At 35.6% G+C, this 22,888-nt stretch overlaps 1 protein-coding gene across 3 annotated transcripts in view; it reads left to right on the plus strand.

The window, feature by feature from the left end:
* SWIP (strumpellin and WASH-interacting protein) overlaps nt 1–22,888 on the plus strand; it is a 496,362-nt gene that overhangs the window by 469,609 nt on the left and 3,865 nt on the right. For all 3 annotated transcript variants that reach the window (XM_090381778.1, XM_090381779.1, XM_090381781.1), the window contains 2 exons: nt 2,793–2,886; nt 22,454–22,522. In XM_090381778.1, coding sequence (XP_090237904.1) covers nt 2,793–2,886; nt 22,454–22,522 — 163 coding nt within the window. The remainder of the gene's footprint in view (nt 1–2,792; nt 2,887–22,453; nt 22,523–22,888) is intronic.

A 22,888-nucleotide genomic window follows, 5' to 3' on the forward strand; every position in this document is an offset into this window, starting at 1 on the left:
ATCTCTTATAGATTGGAATTGTGGACTGGGAGAGGAGTTAAAAGTTGTTCAGGATGAAAAAGACTTAAAGGCTATGATATAATCAGGTGTGAAATTTAAAATACCATGTAAAATATTAGTAAGGAAGTTACATTCCTCTCAGTGATTAACAGGACATTTGCAAATAGGTAGAAAGGTGTAATTATATTTCTACACAATAGTGAGATAGCATTTGGAATATTGTATTCAGGTAGGGACACACGCAACATGCGCGCGCGCACACACACACACACACACACACACACACACACACACACACACACACACACACCTTCATGAGAGAGTTGAAAGAAGGGTGATCAGTGAGGGTTTAACCTAAAGAGTGTGAACTGCAGAGCTCTAGGGTTCATGAAGTTTATCTTTAGGCTGTATGTTATCAATCATTGGAATAAATTATTGTTCCTATATATAATATTTTATTCTTCTATTTATTTATTTTATATTTTTGGCAAATGTAGGAAAAGTCCAAATGTGGCTCACCATCATTTTTTCATGGTCAACTTCATTAATAGCCAACTGCAGACCCAGCAATCTATGATCAAGCACTTGATATTTCACAAACAACAGCATTGTCTTCTTTGTTCACTGTAAATTAGAAATAAAAACTTTATTAACTTATTCCCATTTTTCAAACCTAACCAGATTTAACAGTTTCATTAAGATAAGTTGAGTTAGGGAAAATCAGCAATAGAGACAAGAGTAAGAGTATGTAGAATAAGAGTCACATTGATGACTTTTGGTCTCACATGCTCTTGTGCTTGCAGTGGAGCTGACATCAGCTCTCATTTGCTTTGACTAATCATGATTGACTGGGTGTCTCCTATTCTGAATTTTTGGCAATATGAAAAAAATAAAAAAATACCAAGCAGCTTTTAGAACATTTTTGATAATCTTATCAAAACGTTCCACTTTAATATCAGGTTAAAAAAAAAAAATTAACATGCTCTATGAAAATAAAATTCCAGGTTGCTGAGTTTATCAACAGCAATTCTAGGATAACTGTGCCTGGAGGATCCCAGTGTCTCATCTTTAGTTAGTTCTGCAGCCGTTCCCTCATCATACATGCCTTTACTTGTCTCACTGATTTCTCCCACATTTTGCTTTTGCGAATCCATGATATAAAATAAAATAAATTTTCTGTTTATACTCCAGGATGACCACACAGTCAGAGGAATTCACAAGAAAAATTGAAAAAAATTGAAAAAAGAATTTAAAAAAAAGGCAAGAATCAGTACCATATTTAGCAGTCATGGGCTTGAACACCAGTTATTCGAAGCACTATACTTATGCACCCTTGCCCCTAACTATTGCTATTGACCTGTAAAATTTGCTCAGCATTGCATTTAAAATACCAAATATTGCAAAGAATACTCTGTGACCATCGGCCAGGACCACCACAGTCTTCTACTGCAGCTTATTAACTTATAGCCTAAGGCTATCCCTTAAGAAACAACCTTATATTTGGAATACAAGGACCTGCATACTCTTGGTCTTTGGATCCAAGCCTGACTGAAGAGTGCCAAAGCCTGATTAATTCAAGCACATCTTAGTGTTCTCCTATAAATATCCAGACCTCTCAGCTTTGACAGTTGTACTGTAACCTTTATCTTTTATATGTTAATTTATTTTGTATTTTTACTTCTAATTTAATTTATGCAGATTTCTTAGCATCACTCCCATTCAAGAATCAGGGAACAACAGCAGTATGATACACTTTGCCAGGAATTAATACTTCTGCTGCTACGTTTCAGTATCGAACAAAAACTAACAATTAAAAAAAAAATAAATAAATAAAACTTAAACTCAATATCAAAATAAGAGTGGGATCCTGAATTTACTGAAGGTGCCACTCCTGGTGCATTATATATACTACTACAATGGATACTGTTTTATGAGTTACTTCTGTTCCCTCGTTCCATAACCTAGCTTGTCTTGATGACAGTGTTATGTTTGTTAGTTTAGGAAAATTGAAATAGATTGAATTTTTTTATTTTTAATTGCAGTTAAAAGAAGGCATTGCACTCACTTGATAGAGTAATATTTCACAAAACTAAGAAGTTCCACAGATTGCAGGTTGCTATGCTTGCATTGTGCTGGCAACTGAGCTAACTACACAAAAATGCTAATGGACAATATGCTGTATATTTTCATATCTGAGCATAGTTCTCAAAAAACAAACTTCACTCTACTACTAATACTAATATTTCCTTGGTGAAAGACTTGTAAGATTATCAAATATTTTAGGAGACTTCAGCCACACTAAACTATACAAGTCGATACCAAATATACAGGGATAAGTGAGGTTAAACTTAACCTCAATAAAATAAAATAATTTGAATAATTTTTTCAATAATTTTAATCTGATTTTTAACCTTCCTTTTGAGGATACCACTGTATAGGATAAGTTTAAAATCCTCAAGTAGGAAATTAATGTTCGAAATGTCACCATTCTAAAGATAAAGTATGGTATTGCACACAGTATTGAAAGCTGCAAGCTGTAGAATCCCAAGGAAATAAATTTTTCTTTCAAGTGATCAGCAGGTCTTCCAGAGTTTGAGAGTTGTTTTTGCACACTGCATTTTTGAGAATATTGTACAAATATTCTTAATAAAAAAAAAAATCACATAAAATTAAAATCTGATATAGTACTTTACAATTAAATATTCAGTTAATATTTTAAAATTAGAAATTATTCAAGTAATTCAAGAATAAGTAAACTAACACTAATAATTGGACCTTTTCTGTTTCTTTAGGAATTGGACTTACTCAACTATTCTCTAAGTAGTGCACGAATTTTTTTCCGTGCAGATCTGACTGCTGCAGAAGAAAAGGAAGAAGTCAGTAAAAGTGAGATACAATCAAGATGTTATATACTATTTAAATACCATATTTACTGGATCATAAGATTCATTTATCTTTCCAGGAAAATGTTTCCTGAAATTCGCCTGCTTCCTATCGTCTGAACATATACAAGATGCATGTAATTTTTTTTTTTTTTTTTCTTAAATAAAACTGTACAGGCACTCCCTTATGCAAGGGTTCCATTCAAGAAACCTGTCTTTAAGTCGAAATTTTGTGTAACTAGGAAACAACTCAAAATCTGTAAATGTAAACATAAGTCCACAATTTAAAAAATCACTATTTATGTCTTGTAGCATTTTTATATTACAATTGCATATTCATAACATATGCATTAGAATATTTTTAAAAAACAAAACTAATCATACAACTTTTTTTATGGTGTGTGTGTGTGTGTGTGTGTGTGTGTGTGTGTGTGTGTGTGTGTGTGTGTGTGTGTGTGTGTGTGTGTGTGTGTGTGTGTTGGGGGGGGGCAGGATATGTGACACTGATATTAGTTGGAGGAGAATGGGTTTGAAGAGAAAGTTATCATGTCGTCAATATTAGATTCCTCTTCCGGCTCTAAAATAGCTGAAGAAGTGGAAGGCCCATAGAAGTATGGTGCTGAAGATGAATATGGCAGATGGAGTCAGAAAATTTGCAAGTTGAGGAGACTGCTCAAACTTTCTCATGAATTTATGTAGAGAGGTTTGAACAATTGCCTTCTTTTTTTCACAGCAGACTTTAAAGGCGTGGAAATTTTTGCGTGTTCTTTTATTCATTCTTTATCTTTCACTATTGTATTCACAATGAATGCTGTCAGTCTTAAAACACATGAAATAGTCTTTATTGTTTTTATACATTTTCACAATTTCTAATTTTTGTTCTAATGTAAGTGCATATTGCCTATTCGAAACACCAACAGTGCCAGGTCCACTCACACACTTTCCTGCCATAGTGACTGGGATTGCACACAATTATAAAAAAAAAAAAGAAAAAAAAACCAGAAAAATTCATCTGCAAAGTAGAGCCATAGTATATAAAAAGAGATGTAAAAGTGAGACAGAAGAAATAGTTTAACAAGAAGCTCCCATTCTAGGTAGAAGTCATTGCATGTCACATGATACATTGTGGCGAGCTGTGTACATGGGCAATGTTATTGTACTGGAGACGAGGCTGTAGGTATCTCCAAATTGCCAATTACAGCTGATTTCCATGCGGACATTTTTTTTTTTTTTTTTTATGTTAAGTTGAATTTCTGTAAGTCGGGAAGCACCTGTATATTATATGGGTGGCAACCTTGTAGAATACATGTCATGTGTGGCCCTTGTTATGTACTGCTTTTCATTACAAGTTCTTGGCATATATAGTAATTTCTTTCTGCAATTTTGTCCAGGCATGATAGGAAGGAGCAATCAGTTCAGCCCTGGAGAGACTGTGCAAGGCTCATAGAGCAGAATTTTTATCAGCATAGTTTGTGCTTGTTAACAGGAGAGATGTTTTTACAAGGATGAGATACACTTAAAAAAGAAGGGGTGCAAGAATATTTGCTGATGCTATCAAGGTAGTATTGGGTAGATCAGAAAACTGCTAGCTTGGGGGATATACAAATTAATAGATTAACAACAGCCGCAAACAGAGGTATAAGTGATTCTTGCACTGCTTCTATTGGAACGTGCAGCAGCCTGCAAAGCAGGTGTCTGAATTTCAACACCAGCTAGGAGTTATGGAGGAATAAGCAAATATATGGACTGTATCAGGATAACTAAGAGTAAGAACTGATGCATGTATACTTGCATGAACACCATTGCTAGGATGTTAAGAGCGTAGTAAATAAATTGATGAATTTGAAGGACTGGTTAAGTAATCAAATTCAGACATTGTAGAGATCTGAGATGTGGTGTCATTCATACATAAGGGATGCAAAATTTTAATATGAGTGCAATGTGTACATAAAGGACAGACAGAACAGTTAAGAAGCATATTAAATATAAGGCAGTGCATCCAGTTGATATGGGTAGTCATTGCAATGTTGAGTCTGTTTGGTGTGACATAAGGACTGGTAAAACAAAAATGAGAATAGAAGGCTGTGTTATATGCCTAATGACTGCAATGAGTATAATATACAACTATACAGAGAAGTAGAGTGGGCCATTAAATCAGATTACCTTATAATGAAGTAGTTTATCCTTCAAGATATTGACTGGAACTTGTGGTTTGGTCACACACACACCAGCAAGGATTTTGTGGATTTATTGAATGACTGTTCTCTACAGCAGCATGTTAGAGAGGCAAAAAGAAAAAGCAATACTCTTGAACTGATTATTAGCAGCAATTCTTCATGCATTAAGAATTAGTGGATAAAAGACCCACTGTGTGGCAGTGAACACAGTATAATGATGTGACGTTTACTTAGATATTACTACTATCAAGGGTAAAGAGAAGGACTTTTGCTTTCTTAAAGGTGACTGCGGTGGTCACAGTTTTTAAATTTTATGCAGTGGGACCAACCTGATGATGTTACCAACAGCAAATTCAAAATGGGAAGCATTCAGGGAAGTAATCATAGAAACTACTAGACTTTTCATACAACTAAAAAATGCTGTACAACACTCAGACCTAAATGGATGTCAGATGAACTGATAAGACTTGTGGGAGAGAAGAGAAATGTGCAGGATGCATATAAATTATCAGGTGAAACTAGTCTGCAATCAAGTCAAAATGCAAGTTAGAAAAGCTAAGGCGGATCATGAGAAGTCTCTGGCAAAGGATGCAAATAAGCAAAGACAGGGGTTAAATCATATTGGCTCACTTAATATCGGTGGCTTAATAGTTGATGATCCTGCTCAAGTTGCTGCAAAATTGAATAGGTATTTTGCATCTGCAGTCCCACATTAAGAATTCTTTAGGGAAGGGGATGCTAGAAGTTGGTCAAACTTTAACAGGGTGTAAATGATTTTGTGATGACCGAGAGGAATGTGGAAGAGAAATTGCCAAAGCTAAACACAAAAAAAGCACCTGAAGTGGATGGATCTATCCAGTTATATTAAGAGGACAGTACACAAGATATGGATTTATGAGCAGTCTATATAAACTGGAGATGTGTGAATTTGTCAGAAGTTCACAAAGGGGGAACAGAAGGTGACATGAGCCATTACAGACCTATTAGCTTAACTTCTGTTCCAGAGAAAATAATGGAGTCATTGTTAAAGTAATGCAAAGCTATCTAGACAGGAGTGCAGTTATGGCATGGATTTGTTAAGGGGTGATATTGTCTGCCCAGTTTGATTGGATACTGTGATGCATTAACAAAGGGATAGATGTAAAAAATTATTTTTGATATCATATACTTGGATTTCAGGAAAGCTTTTGATACAGTTCCACACAAAAACTGCTGTACAAATTGGTTCAGTGTGGAATTTATAGTAAGTTACTTCTGTAGATAAAGGGATGGTTCAGTGAGAGAAGACAGAGAGTGGGTTCTTAATGGATGCATGTTATTAGTGGAGTTCTCCAGGGTTCAATGCTGTGCCCATTTTTTTTCCTTTTTTTTTTTTTCCTGTATTTATTATTGGTATTAATGAAGGCATAGAAGGTGTAATGTCTGAGTTTGCATTTGATATGACGTTGTCAGGTTCGTTAATTGCAATAATCACAGTAATGCTTCTACAACAAACCTAAACAAATTAGGTAGCTGGACCAAGAATCCGCAATTGATGTTTAATATTGACAAATGCAAGGCACTTCATATGGAGAGCAGTGATTCCAGATTAGTGATTCCAACTGTGTAGCACCACACTCAGAGTAGTAGAGATTGAAAAAGAACTGTGGATAAATTTGCAGCCAAATATGTTCTCTCAGGAGTGCAGACAGCCTGCCAGGACAGCTCATGGAGTATTGTCAATAATATACAGGAATTTTGCTTGCAGGGAGTAAGGAGGTGAATATCCCTTTGTACAGGGCAATAGTTAGGCCACATCTTGAATACTGCATACAGGTCTGAAGAGCTCATTTTAGATAGGATGTAGATTAGCTGGAATGGGTCAAAGAAGGGCAATGAGATTCGTGAGGGAAACAAAATGGTGCTCTTACCAAGAAAGACTTCAGTTTTGCAAATTTCAGCATCTGGAGACCATCGGGCACCTCTGTAGCCAGGTGGGAAGGAGCAGCAGTGCGTAGCACACGCTTCTTGATTAGACCGAGGTTCGAGCCCGTCACCACCAAATACGGAGGATGCGGAAAGGTCAGGGAATGACCACCGCATATTCCGGAGCAATATGGCCTTAGTTGCTAATGCTCCTAAAAACCAAAATAACAATAACATCTGGAGACCAGACACCTGTGAGTTGATCTGATTGAGGTGTCTATGCTGTGAATAGATTGAGCAAGCTCCATGCAGAATCCTCTCTCTTGCTCAGATTACACACGAAGGGGCATAAATTCAAATTAAGGATGACTGCAGGATAAATGTGTGGAAGTTTGCCTTCAGCCAGCACGTGGCTGGTCATTAGAACATGCTTCCATCTGTTGTTGTGGGAGTGTCTAGTTTGAATAAATTCAAGGAAAAACTAAAATTATTGGAAGGAATTTACAGGTGATGTGGGAGGTGGTTTTTTTTGTTTTCTTGCATCATTTGCCACTACCAATACTAGTGCTAAATTCCGTTAATATGTATTACATAGTCTGCTTTTGTCTCACCAAAAATAGTGTCATTTTGAATGGTTAATGCAAAGTTCAGTTCCTGTTGCCCTATTATTTCCTCACCACCACCACCTGATTCTGAATTTTTCGAGGGCATTATTGACTTGTTAATTTCCTTTTTCATAAACAGTCAATTAAGGTTGTTACAAAGAAATACATTCTGAAAAACATCATTTGTAGATAATTTGCAATTGTTATGCTATGTTCAGCCTTTTGTTATAATCTATTTTTTTATACCATTTTTAAAAGGATCTGAGCTGATATCTTCAAATTAATGTAAGGTTAATAATAAACTTCATCTAGTTGTGTAAACAGAGAGAATTGAGCCTGAATATTGAACTGAAAATTATACAAGAAGTTGATAGGATGGAATGAATTTGTGGTGCAAAATATGAGGAGCTTGAGAAAAAACTTTTTGAGTGGTAGTACCAACGAACGTGTGTATCTAATTGCCAATCCAGTCCAATTTTGCAAGAAAGGGCTGATTATCTACCTCAATAGCCTGGAATTAGTGAATGCTTTGGAGCCAGCTACTGCTTGCTCGAAAGATTTAATGAGAGCAATAACTTAGTTTCATGAAATGTTTGCAGCAAGTCTGGATCAGTTGGCAATGAAAAGGCAACAGACAGTCTGTTCTTGAAAAATATAAGCCAAGGATATTTTTAATCTTGACAAGAGAGTTATATTTTATAATTTGCTGCCAAACAAAACCCATTGTGTTCAAGGAGAGTTTTGTAGTGGTGAAAAATTAAGTAAACAAAGAATCGCTATTCTCTTATTAGCAATGGCCACATGGTGGCCATTGCTGATAAGCCATAGGTAAGAATAAGCCATAGGTAATAAGCCATAGCTAAGCATAAGCCATAGGTAAGAACCTATGGCTTATGCTGCACCAGCCAAAAAAAAAATAATAATAATAATAAATTAATTAAAATAAATAAATAAAAATAAAATAAGAAGAAAATTTAAAAGGAAAAAAAAAATTTAATAAGATCCAGCTGATCTTTGAATTTCCCCAAACTGTCAACTTCTAACACCAATGTAGATAACTTATTCCAGTAATTTATAACTCGCTAGCTAAAATAAAACTTCCTGCAACTCAGTCTAAACGTCCCCTCGTAACTTGAAATTATGGCCCCTAGTTCTAGGATCATTTATAACCATGAAAATTTCTTCCTCATTCATTTTACTTATGCCTTAAACACCTCAATCAAGTCTCTTCTAAGGTACCTACTTTCCAAGCTCTGCAACCCACGTATTTGAAGTATTTTTTAATATGGACACCCTTTTGCCGATCTAACCAGATGAGTTACCCGTCTTTGGACCCTTTCAAGAACCATAATGTCTTTCTTTAGGTGCAGTCTCCATACTTAAACACTATTTCAAGTGTGGCCTAACAATAGCCTTATAATGGGATTATGATATCCTTATCTCTACTAGCAATTGTTCTATAATCATCAATAAGACACCATGAGCCTTCCTTCCAACCTGTTTACAATGCTCAGAGAACTTCATGTCTGACCATATCATAGCATCCACGTCCCTTTCCTCCACTACCGACTTTAGTTCAACTCCACCAGGTGTATAAGTTATTTCAGGGTTACTGTTCCCCAGGTGTAATACCTTACACTTTGCTGGATTGAATATAGCTGCCATTTTTCCGACCATCCCCGAAATCTATCGAGGGCACTCTGAGAAGCTCTGTTTGGTGGTAATCATGATCCCAATCTGAGGAATAAACATTTATCAGAACCCCTTTGAAGCCATCCAGCTATCCATCTAAGGATTTTCCCTGTGATTCCAATCTGTTCCAGTAAAGAACTGCTCATGTGGGACAGTCAAATGCTTTTCTGAAATCCAAATAAACAATGTCGAAATTATTGACGTTAAAAACGTTTTTACTGGTATTGTTTGGAAAAAGCATTACGTTACATAGAAATCATCACGAAACCCAATGCGCATGCATTGTACTTGTTGCGTGCAGTGACGCAACAAGTACAATGCATGCGCCCAAGAAAACTCAATTGTACACAACAAGTGCAGTGACACAAGTACAATTGAGCAGTGATGCGCTACGTTATACCGTTATATCACCATAATGATTAATACGCAAGAGACTGCGCCAAAATCTACAGCCCAGTGTTTGAAGGAATATCGTGAAAGAAGGAAAGGGAAGTTGGACAGGAATGTGAATCCAGATGAAATTCAAAAAGAATGTTTTGTTATGCCTGGGAGTTCTCAAACTGCACTCAAAAAACACTTGAGCTGAAATAATGAAATTCAACCATAGAGTTCTACTATGCTTGATACTTGTAAACTACTATGCCTGATACTTGCAAACCATGGCACCTCTGTAGCCAGGTGGGCAGGAGCAACAGTGCATAGTACACGCTTCTTGATTAGACCGGGGTTCGAGCCCGTGATCACCAAATACAGAGGATGCGGAAAGGTCAGGAAATGACCACTACATATCCCCGGAGCAATATGGCCTTAGTTGCTAATACTCCTAAAAACCAAATAACAAACAAAAAACAAACTTGCAAACCACAGAGTTCTACTATGGCTGATACTTATCAGGAATCTAAAACTCTAGCAGAACAAATGAAGGAATATCGTGCATGAAAAAAAGCGAAATTAGAAATGGCTAATAATGAGATTCCTGATTACATCCCTATACTGTCTACACGAGCTGACAGTGAGGTTTGAAAAACTAGTGTACAAAAACCCATTTGGATTTAGTCGTAATGTTTGTGATCGTTTATGGTTTCAATTAGATTTGAAACCATTTCTAACAACTTCATATGAATTACTTCAAAATGAATTTCATTTACAAGAAGCGAGTAATTTCATGACGTGTAATACATGTCATACTTCATTAAAAGAGGGACAGATACCAACAATGACCGTGTCAAATGGATTTATATATCCAACATATCCTACTCATTTGCCTCCACTGGATGTTGTAACTGAGCATTTGATATCACCACAATTACCCTTTATGCAAATTTGTTGTTTATGTTATGATCATGGACAATATGGGCTCATTGGACAAGTTAATAAATAGACAATAAATTTACCAGTTAACTTAAATACTATAGTTCATCAATTACCTAGAAAATCAGATGACGATTATACCATTAATGTACATATAAAATGAAGACTCGTACATAACTCATCATATCTACAAGGATGTGTGCAGAAGAAAATAGTGAAAATGTGGTTACAGTATTTGATAAATTCACCTATGTATAAATTCTATGGCATAAAAGTGAGTGACGATTTCTTGGGGGCAAATGATGATAGTGAACAGGCGCCTCCGTAGCCAGGTGGGAAGGAGCAGCAGCGCGTAGCACACACTTCTTGATTAGACCGGGGTTCGAGCCCGTCACCACCAAATATGGAGGATGCGGAAAGGTCAAGGAATGACCACCGCATATCCTGGAGCAATATGGCCTTAGTTGCTAATGCTCCTAAAAACCCAAATAACAACATGATAGTGAACATTCAGATGAAATTGTGGAACCTGTCAACAATGATGATGAACTATTGATAATTCAATAACAAACATTATTATGTCTGAAGATAAATATTTATGTATAGCACCAGGTCAGAAATCATCTCCAACAAGTTTCACATTTGATATACATGCAGAAGAACTTTCTTTTCTAGCTATATATTTGGGACATGCACGAAAATTTAAAAATGGAGTGAAAATTACTCCCTTTATGATGGCATCGAGTGAAATACATAGATCTGATCATCGTGGAGTAACTCCCCAGCATTTGCCATATATGGCAATGAAAATTATGCAAATGTGTACTGCAGAAAAATTGCAGATTGCATTTAAATCAGTAGGAAAAACAGCTAATATTACTCGTTCCATATTGGAATTGAAAGAATTTATAAACAAGTATTAGAGTCTAACTTGGTATTTCTAAAATGAATTCCCAATTCAGCATATTATTGGAGTCAATGTAAACGAGATGTGTTTACCCCAGGGGCTCACATCTGGTGAGTATGGGCTTAGCACACACCCAGGGTCCTGAGCTGGATATCATCATTCTTCTCTTTCTTTCTTGGTGATTCCATTCTACTTTTGACTCTCTCTCTCTCTCTCTTTCTCTCTCTCTCTCTCTCTCTCTCTCTCAGGGTAACTCGAGAATTTTTTTTTTTTGGCTGGTGCAGCATAAGCCTCAGGCTTCCTTGCACCATTCTTAAAGTTGAGTGTGTGTGAACCAACATGGCCCATATTACTACGTATGTTATACAAATTCAGATATAAATGAGAAATTAAAACTAATGAAGTTATGGAGCTACCTTACATGGAAAGAGATACATTAATAAATGAAGATCCCGTAACATGTGCCATATACTTTAATAAAATTGTTGAGCGTATACTCAAAATTTTAAAAACAAAAACCTATAGTCCTTTTGGGAAATATTATTTTGTGAATTTCTTTAAATGCATCGAGGAAGTCGACATGCACATATATTATTATGGATGAACAATGCACCCTCTGCACCATTAGAAGAAAAAGAAGGTGGGATGGAAGAAGCAATCCAAATGATAGATGCATTATGTTCTATAGAGAAAATTTCAGATTATTCAAATTTACAGCAACATAAATATACTTTTACCTGTTATAAAAATAATAACGCAAACTGATGCGAATTGAAGCACCTTTTTTGGCCAATGTCGCAAACTCGTATATTGATACCGATGGATACAAATGACAATCGAAGATTAGCTTATCGCAAAAAATATCATAAAATGCATTAGAATTGGATAATCATGTTAATTTCAAAGAATTCCTTAAATCAAATCAATGCCAATCAGAAGAAGAAGAAGATCTAAATATTTTGAGGGCTGGTATCAAATGACCAAGTGTATTTCTTAAATGCAAGATAGAAGAGAAATTTATGAATAATTACAATCCTTGGATTTTAGGAGTGCTTAATTCTAATTCAGATGTACAATATATCGTGTGCAGCATATGTGAATAAAACTAACAGAAGAATAAGCAACCGGCAAAGGAAAATTATAGAGCTACAAGAAGAATATCCTGATATGGATATAACTGATCTAAACACGAGCATTAAGTGTAGATGTATTGAATTCTGTGAGATGAGTTCACAAGAGGCAGCTTGATATTTATTATGATATCCAATGTCCATGTCTTCAAGAGTGATTGAATATGTGCCAATGGTATGGCCACATGAGTGTCAGAAATTACGTAAATCAAAAGCTGAATTGGATGAACAAGTTGATAGTGAGTCTTTGGATATATGGAAAGATAGTATTTTTGATAAATGTGAAAAACTGGGCGAAACATTAAAAGATATAACTCTTGCACAATTTACTGCTCATTATCGAAAAAGAAATGGGGGATGGGTGAAAAAACAATTTCCTAAAATAATTCGGTATCAGAATTATAATACAACATGTCTTCATAAACATATATGCAAAATGGTAACTTTACACATAATTTTAGTTTCATAATGAGTTCCTGCAGTAAATACATTTTTAACGGCTGCTGCTGTGACATTATCAGTCTCAGAGTAAAGCAGCAGCAACTCATTATGTGTCTGTTACATAATTACATAATTTTTCCCTAAGTCTGTTGAGTGATCCTCAAAATAGCCAACTAGATTAGTTAAACATGATTTTCCCTTCACAAAACCATGCTGAGTATCCTTCAGAATTACATTTATATCTAAACGATCTTGAATTCCATTCTTGATCATTGTCTCCATGGTTTTCCCTATTACTGAAGTTAGACTGACCAGTCAGTAATTTTCCACTTCACTCTTAGAACCACACATATGTATTGGAGATACACGGCACTTTTCTAATCCAAAGGAATCACTCCCGAGTCCAGTGATGCTCTCATAATTATCCTTGGTGGTTCAATGTATTAACTTGCCACCTCCCTTAAGATTATAGGGTATATGCCACAACCCCAGGAGCCTTACAGGCCTGTAGGCTCGAAAGTTTTTTCATTAAATAAACATGAAATTTCAACATCATTAATTACACTTTTTTTCAACTTCACTCCCATAATTTCTCATTGACACAAAGGGTAATTTCTTCTGTCAATATCGATGCAGAGTAACTGTTGAGTTCATCTGCAATGTCAGCTGGAGTATCTAATGCTATCCCATGTCCATTACTTAAGGGTTCGACCTGGTTTGGCCTCTTCTTTGCATTTATATATATGAAGAATTCCTTATCCCCCCCCCTCTTTGCTAGCGATTTCTCATAATCTGCCTTTGCCTGCCTAACCTTTTCTGTGGCACTATTACAGATCAATTTGTAGCTGTTTTAGGCTTCAGTACTTTTTATCAGTATCAGTACATTTTGTAATGGTGAAAAATTAAGTAAACCAGGAATTACTCTTCTGTTATGCTGCAGTACAAAACTGCACCCACTTCTGTGCATGTTGATAATTGAAGTGCTTTGCTTTTGGTAAAAATTTTTATTCTTGGTTATTGAGGTTGGACAGAAGAATAGCTTCTGAAAAAAAAGGAATCATTTTGATGATTCTAGATTGTTGCACAGCTCATTCTGCTGAGACACTTAAGATGACGAATTTATGTTTATCATTTTTATCTCCCATTTCCATTAGTTTCATGCAAGCATTGGATTAAGGCATTATTACCTCAAAGGGAATATAGAGCCTCCCTGATAAGGTAGTTGATCCACAACATAGGAGGGAACAAATTGCAGCCAAAGTAGTGTCTTGGATGCTTATTATTATTGCACGAGACAGTATTGAATCGTGTAATAATCAACTAAATCGGAGAAAGAGTTGCTATGGAAAGAATATCATTGAAATACATGGTACAAAACACAAATATGATAACACCATTGAGGAATGGAGGCCTTTTAAGAAGTAGATGGATTTTTTTGATGAATTTGAAGAGGTTATTAAGGTGAAGGATGAAAGTTGCCACCACAGCAACACCAACAGCAGAAGAGCTGCTGATCATGAAGCAAAATGATGAAGTTTTTGTTACGGGTGATCAAAGTGAAAAAGCACTCCCTGTCTTCTAAAAAAATTCCCAAAATGGGGTAAAGATATATATAGAGAATGTGTTGATCTGCAGTAATATAGAACTTGAAGAACATGGTGGATACCCTTGACGGAATTAAATTGGGGCCCATCAAGTTCTCAGCTGCAATTCCCCAAGGCAGAATGCTCTTGTCCCACAGGAACTAGTTGTCAATTACTCTATTGTCAGGGAAATGGGAAATATATTGTGCAAAGAGGATAGATGAAATAGAACCAGGGTATATCTGCCAGGGGCAAAAGCTGATGATATTGTAGAGCAGATATCATCTTTTAAGGGCACAAAAGGTGATATTATTGTACATGTTTAGCACTAATGACATTAACAGTAGTAGATCTGCAGACTTAAAAAGTACAGGTCAATGTTGAAAAAAAGTCACAAGTTAGGGTTAAATTTGAAAGCATCTGCAAAATTCTGCCCAGACATGATAGGAGTGGGGGGTATATAGAATAAACACAAACCACCATATTCAGAAAAATAGAATTTTTCTGAATATGGTGGTTTGTGCTTGTTAACAGGAAAGACTGCTTTTATAGGGATGGGATAATAGAAAGGGTACAAGAATATTTGCTGATGCTACCGAGGCAGTGCCAGGTGGGTTCAGAAAACTGCTAGTTTGAGGGATTCACAGACTAACGATAGCCACGGGCAGAGGTGAAAGTCATTCTTGCAGTGCTGCTATTGGAATGAGCAGCAACTTTGAAAACAAGATGCTGGAGATTTCAAGGACTGCTGGAAGTCATCATGGAATAAGTGAATACATGCACTATGTTAGAGAAACTAAGAGTAAGTGCATGTATATTTGCATGTGACCAGTGCTAGGAGCATAATAAACAAATTTCATGAATTTGTAGTGATGGTAAAGAATCAAATGCAGACATTGTTGTGATATTAGAGACATGGTGTCACTCAGATATAAGCAATGCAGAAGTTGAATATGGGGAGTACAGCATATACAGAAAGGCAAACTGGATAGGAGGTGGGGATTATGCTCTTAGTTAAGAAGCACATAAAATCTAAGGCAGTGCATCCAGTTGACATGGGTGGCTAGTGCAATTGCATCGGTTTGGTGTGATATTAGTACTGGAAAAATGAGAGTAGGAGTGTGTTATAGGTCTAATAACTCTGATAAGTATAAAGAACAACTGTAAAGAGAAATAGAATGGGCTAGTAAAGCAGAATGTCTTATAATGGGGAATTTTAACTTTTCAGATATTGACTATTACTTGTAGGTTGGTCACTCAAAGACTAGCAACACTTTGTGATGACTGTTTTCTACAGCAGCATGTTACAGAGGCAACAAGAAGAAGTAATGCTCTTGATGTAATTATCCATGCATTAAGAATTGGCAGATAAAAGAATCACTAGGTGGCAGTGATCACAGTGTATTGATTTGGGATTTACTTAAAGATGTAAATACCATCAAGAGTAAAGGGAAGGGTTTTTGCTTTCATTAAGGTTACTACAGTGATCTCAGACAGTTTTTAAATTCTATACAGTGGGACCAACTGATGACATTACCATCAGGAAATTCTAAATGGGAAACATTCAAGGAATTAATCATAAAAGCTACTAAGCTTTTCATACCAACTAAGAAATACTCTTTGTGGTACATACCTAAATGGTCATTAGATGAATTGATGAGACTCATGGCAGAGAGATAAAAAATGCACTGGATGCATATAAATTATCAGGCAACACAGAAGCCTCTGTGTTGCCTGATGAGTATTTTGCATCTACATTCACTCATAAGAAATCCTTTAGTGAAGGGAATGCCAGAAGTTTATCAAACTCTAACAGAGAGCTAAATGATTTTGTAATAACTGAGAGGAAAGTGGAAGAGAAATTGTTGAAGCTAAACATAAGAAAGGCACATGGAAACTATCCAATTATATTAAGGGAGGCAGCAAAGGAAGTAAACAAACCCTTAGCCATAATTATGAGAGCATCCTTGGGTTCAGGGGAGGTACCTGCAGACTGGAGATTTGCGAATGTATCCCCAATTCACAAACAGGGATCAAAGAGTGACATGAGCAATTACAGACCTGTTAGTTTAACTTCTGTTTTAGATTAAATAATAATTGAGTCGCTGGTAAAAGAAAGGCAGGATCATCTAGACATGGCTGCAGTTGTACTTCAGACACAGCATGGGTTTGTTAAGGGGATCTCTTGTCTGACTAATTTGATTGGATACTATGATGTGGTCACAAAGGAACTGGATGCAAAAAATAATTTTGATGTCATACACTTGGATTTCAGGAAAGCTTTTGTTACTGTCGCACATAAAACTGCTACACAGATTGGAGTAGTGTGACATTAGGAGCAAGTTGCTGCTATGGATAAAGGGATGGTTGAGTGAAGAAGACAGAGATTGGTAATCAATGGACACTACTCTTTGTGGACTAATGTTATTAGTGGTGTCCCCCAGAGTTCGGTGTTGGGCCCATTGTTGTTTCTATATTTATCAGTGATATTGATGAAGGCATATCAGGCTTAATGTTCAAGTTTGCAGAATATAAAAAGGTTGGCAGAGTGGTTGGCAGGAATAACAGTATGCTACTTCAACAGGATCTAGAAAAGTTAGGCAGATGGGCTGAGAAATGGTAATTGAACTTTAACACTGACAAATGCAAAGTACTGCATGTGGATAGCAGTAACTCCAGAGAAATGTACCAGCTGTGGTACTACAATCAGGGTAGTGGAAAAATGGAGAAGTCCTAGGGGTAATTGTGCAGTTGAATATGAAGTTCTCTGAGCAGTGCAGACAGGGTGCCAGGACAGCTCATGGGGTTTTGCCAGTGATATACAAGAATTTTTCTATCAGGGACAAGGAGGAGATTATCTCATTGTACAAGGCAATGGTCAACCCACATCTCCGGGTCTTGGAGGCTTCATTTTAGGAAGGATGTACAGCTGCTGCAATGAGTACAGAGAACGGCAGCGAGATTGGTGAGGAAAACAAAGGAGTGCTCATGCTCTTACCAAGAAAGGCTTCAGTTCTGCAAATTGCAGTGTTTGGAGATTAGCCACCTGCAAGGTGATCTGATTTAGGTGTTTAAGGCTTTGAATGGATTGAGCAGTCTCAATGCTGATGGGATTCTTCCACTTGCTCAGATTAAGAACCCAAGGAAAATAGATTCAAATTGAGGAAAGACAGTTGTAGAATAGATGTGTGGAAGTTTGCTTTTAGCCAGCGGGTGGTTGATTGCTGGAACAAACTTCCCTGTTGTTGTAGAAGTTGATAGCTTAAATAAGTTCAAGGGAGAACTAGACAAACTATTGGCTGATGCTGTATAAGCTTGCTTTCTTGCAACATTTGCCACTGCTAATGTGGATAAAGAAACAACTATTGCATTAATGTCTGTATTATTATTATTATTATTATTATATTATTATTAGCAGCTATATGGTGCAAGGAAGCCTGAGGCTTATGCTGCACCAGCCAAAAAAAAAAATTTCTGAATTACCCTGAGAGAGAGAGAGAGAGAGAGAGAGAGAGAGAGAGAGAGAGAGAACAAGAGTCAGAAGTAGAAGGGGAATCACCAAGAAAGAGAAGAATGATGATATCCAGCTCAGGACCCTGGGTGTGCCAAGCCCATACTCACCAGATATGAGCCCCTGGGGTTTAAGTAATTAGGAATACATTAATTAATTCTTACTTTAAATTAAATTATATTCTTTATATATATATGCATACAATCTCCATAGAGCATTTTTGCGGGGGAAACCCTGCTTTACGTTGGATATCATTTTTCTACATTTCCATTCTTTTTTGTGAATCCCTGCTGTTGACTCGCTAGTCATTATGAAAAAAAAAAAAAAAAAAAAATTATTGGGAAACCCTCATATTTTATTTTTCTGGGAAATCTGTGTGTAATTCTGTGGTGTTGAACTTGTGCTTGTTTGAGATCATAAGAAATTGTGAGTTTGAAGCGTGCAGATTGACCTTTAAGGTTTTTGTAAAGTTATTTTTGTTTTTATTTGATTGTTTATAAATTTTTCCAGGTATATATTACTAAACTTTGTTCTTAAGAACAATATTGTAATAATTTCTTTGTTGTGAATTAAATTCCAACCCTAAATTATGCCTAAGGAAAGTAAAAAAAGCACTGCTCAAAAGAAACTATTTCTCTAGAATCAAAGATACAAATTTTGAATCTTATTTAAAAAGGGGGGAAGGTAAGGTATTATGCATTGCAAAAAATTTAAATTTAAATTAAGCAACAACCTGGACCATAAAAAAAATGAACAGAAAATTAGAACTGCTGTTGATGAAGGATCTTTAATTTTCCCAAATATGATAGCTCGTTCCTAAGGCCAATAATTGAGAAAATGGAAAAAGCACTCAATATTTGGATTGATGATAGCAGTGAAGAACAGATCCCATTAGATGGCAATGTAATTAAACAAAAGGCACTAAAAATTTATAACCATTTAAAAGGAAATGGAGAATCTGTTAACCCGGAGTTAGTTAGTAGTTGGTTTGAGTGATTTCAAAACCGCTTTTCGTTACATAACATAAGCTGGTATTATCAGCTGATAATGAAGCTGCCAAGAAGTATGCAGAGGAATTTAAAAAATTATTGAAGAACACGGATACACACCACATCAAGTTTTCAATGCCAATGAGACCGGTTTTTGGTGGAAAAAATGCCCTACAGAACATTTATTTCAAAAAAAGAGAAAATGCATCAGGTTTTAAGGCATCAAAAGATCATGTAACGTTACTTACATGCAGTAATGCATCAGGAGATTACATGATAAAACCTATGCTACTTTATAGATAATCTAATCTTTGTGGAATGAAAGGTGTAAATAAAAACATGTTACCGGTATATTGGAAAGCAAAGAAAAAAGCTTGGGTAACTGCCAATTTATTTAAAGAATGGTTTTTAAATTGTTTTGTGCCAGTTGTGGAAAACTATTTAAAGTGAAAAAATCTAGATTCCAAAATTTTATTACTATTGCATAACATGCCAGGCCGTCCAAACGTTGAAGTAATGTTTCTACCACCTAATACAACTTCTTTAATTCAGCCACTAGATCAAGGCATTATATCCACCTTTAAAACTTATTGCATCAGAAAAACATTTCAATTGATTTTGGGAAAAATTAATTCTGAATCTATTGGAGTAATGGAAGCATGGAAACATTTTTCAAATGTGGACTATATTAGAATCATAACTTTATTGCTCAAAGTAAAACCGCCAACATTAAATGCATGTTGGAAAAATGTATGACCAGAGTCAGTTCATTCGGGAAATATGGTCGAACCTGCAGAAAACAGAATGGGTGCAATAGTAGAACTTGCTAAGTCGGTAGAAGGGGAAGGTTTTAATGATATGACCACTAAAGACGTTCAAGAATTACTGATAAAAAAATAGGCTAGTGAAACGGATTTGGTGGAAATGGCATCGGAGGTAAACCCAAATCAATTCAGAGGATGATAGTGCAGATGAAAATTCTGAAGTTCCAAATTTTACACTAAAAAGCATACAGAAAGGCATAAACTTAGCCGAACAATTAGAATCTTTTTTTTAATGCAGATCCTTCAACTGAAAAGAGCACAAAGTTCAAATGAGAGCTTCAAAAGTGCTTAGTTCCATACAATGAAATTTATAAAGGTCTATCAAGCAAAAGCAAACAAACCAAGATTGCTGATTTTTTAAAGAGAGCAGAAGATAAACAAAATTTAAATGCTGTAGAAGACAGTTCAGAAGGGAAAGATATTCTGCAACAGAGAAAACATTCTCATTTGATTGTGCTTAGCAGCAATGAAGAGGAAGAAAATTAAATGAATGTACATTATCTGACATATTTGTATCACAGTTTGTAAGACATTTGTTCAGTTACTACTATTTTTAATAAAAATTAAGTTTCCAATAGTTATAAAAAAATGGTGTATTTTTGTTTGCTTTTGGAACGTAACCCTCCTTTTTGTATTTGCTCTTAGTCCCATATAACACGGCTTCACACTACACAAGATTTTTTAGGAACCTACCATGTTACAAGGGCTGTATGTATATATATATATATATATATATATTTTTTTATTATTATTATTATTTTTGAACACTACTTTTAAGCCAATGTTCTATATTTGTTTCAAACAATATTGCGCTCATGCAGCATTAATGCTATTGTATAATGAACAATTAAACATTATATGTGCATTGATATATTAGGCCAAGATTCTGATAGATTTTGGTTTGTGAGTGGTGGGGAAATTTTTTTTTTTTTTTTTTTTTGGTTTTGGTAGGTAAGAAGTATTACCTGTAATTAAGGCCTAACTAACTGGCTAGCTGTAGTTGTACCAGCAGTTGTTGGATTGCCTATAGTTCCATGTTAATAGTTAACATGGGATCAAGTTAAAAATATAAAATAGGAGGGTGACTTTCTTTCACATGGCCGTCTCTCTGTTACTTCCTCAGGGGCTTTGAGCAGAAAGATAGATACTAAAAGAATGCCATGGGCATACCCGTAATCACAAATGAACCCTCCCTTCATACAATTAAAACAACACATACAAATTAAAAACAGACCAACCAACAAATCAGACCAGATGGTGCCCCGACCTCCTATAAAGCGACACCCGGGCAACTTGCACATCCTTTCTCGCACCAACCTACAGCCATACTGATCGCAGGTAAATACCTATATACTTTTTATATTAACTCTGATGGATACCCGTTGGGCTTTGGGTCTCAATCCCAGTTTGCAGCTAATAATAATCCAAAATTTAAAACTAAAGTTAACCAAAAATTAACAATTACAGTTTATAAAATTTAATTCATTTACTTGAATTATTAACTTAGGTCAACCATAACTTAACATGAGTACTTACAAAGCAAAACTGTTATTGAGACCACAGAAACGGGTATGCCCATGGCATTCTTTTAGTATGGCTATCTTTCTGCTCAAAGCCCCCAAGGAAGTAACAGAGAGACGGCCATGTGAAAGAAAGTCACCCTCCTATTTTATATTTTTATTAACTTGATCCCATGTTAATAGTTAACATGGAATTATAGGCGATCCAACAACTGCTAGTACAACTACAGCTAGCCAGGCCTTAATTACCGGTAATACTTCCCACCAAAACAAAAAAAAAATTTACCCACCACTCACAAACCAAAATCTATCAGAATCTTGACCTAATATATATATATATATATACATACATACATATACATGCCCAGAAAAATTAAATTAAATATATATTTTATTCAGTCATGTTATATATTATACTCATTTTTAACAAGCCGTTTATTGTTGTATTTATTTTAACTGTTTTATTTTTACAATTTATTTTATTCTATTATTTTTATCATTTTATTTTTCTTTGTGTTATTTTTGCTGTTATTTCTTATCCCTCTTAGATATATGCCCTCCCTGCCAAAAAAGAAAAAGGTAAACTTTTGACAACGTTGTTACTAAGAACCATGTTTATTACAAACTCTGAAAACTTAGGTCCCTAGACCTTTGTATTAAAGATTCTACTGTATATTGAACTCCTCTTTAAGAGCATAGATGCATGTTTAAATCTAGAGGTTATTTATAATGCATATAAATACCCCCCCTCCCAAAAATTTAACTGAAAGGAGAAAAATAATTTATTTTCTTTAAAAGAGTTGTAGTTGTTACATTTACACTGTGATTAAACTATCACTAATGCTCAATGTGACCTCAAATAATGGTTATTCAGCTCTGTTCATTACTGAAACTAACTTTAGAGTATATATTTTGAAGCATGCTTTGGCAATTCACTTATATGTCTCTTAATTGCACTATGCTTGTTTCTGATTAGATGAAAATTCAATAGAACAGCAAAGGAGCACAATACAACCAGCTTCAAGCACTCACAACACCTCTGTCAGTAAGTTGTTCTAATAATTTTAAAATTTATCAAATGCATTTTCTAGAATCTTAGGCATTTTTGAGTCATCCTTTTTCTACTTGACAAATATTCTGTTTTTGCTTTCATCCACATGCACATTGTAAAGTAAACTAACCCTGTTATTAAATGTGTCAACTTCTGAGTTGGAGGGAGGGGGGGGGAGAGAGAGAGAGAGAGAGAGAGAGAGAGAGAGAGAGAGAGAGAGAGAGAGAGAGAGAGAGCATGCATTCCACTAGGCAATGTGAAATAGTCACAAAAATGTGGATCTAACAAAGTAGATAAAGGATTTGTCAAGGGATGAAATCAGCCTAATTAGCTAGATGAAACAAACATACCACAAAGGCA

The sequence above is a fragment of the Mastigoproctus giganteus genome, chromosome 9 (genome assembly GCF_048544385.1).
Source record: "Mastigoproctus giganteus isolate SK-2022 chromosome 9, ASM4854438v1, whole genome shotgun sequence".
NCBI classification, from domain to species: domain Eukaryota; kingdom Metazoa; phylum Arthropoda; class Arachnida; order Uropygi; family Thelyphonidae; genus Mastigoproctus; species Mastigoproctus giganteus.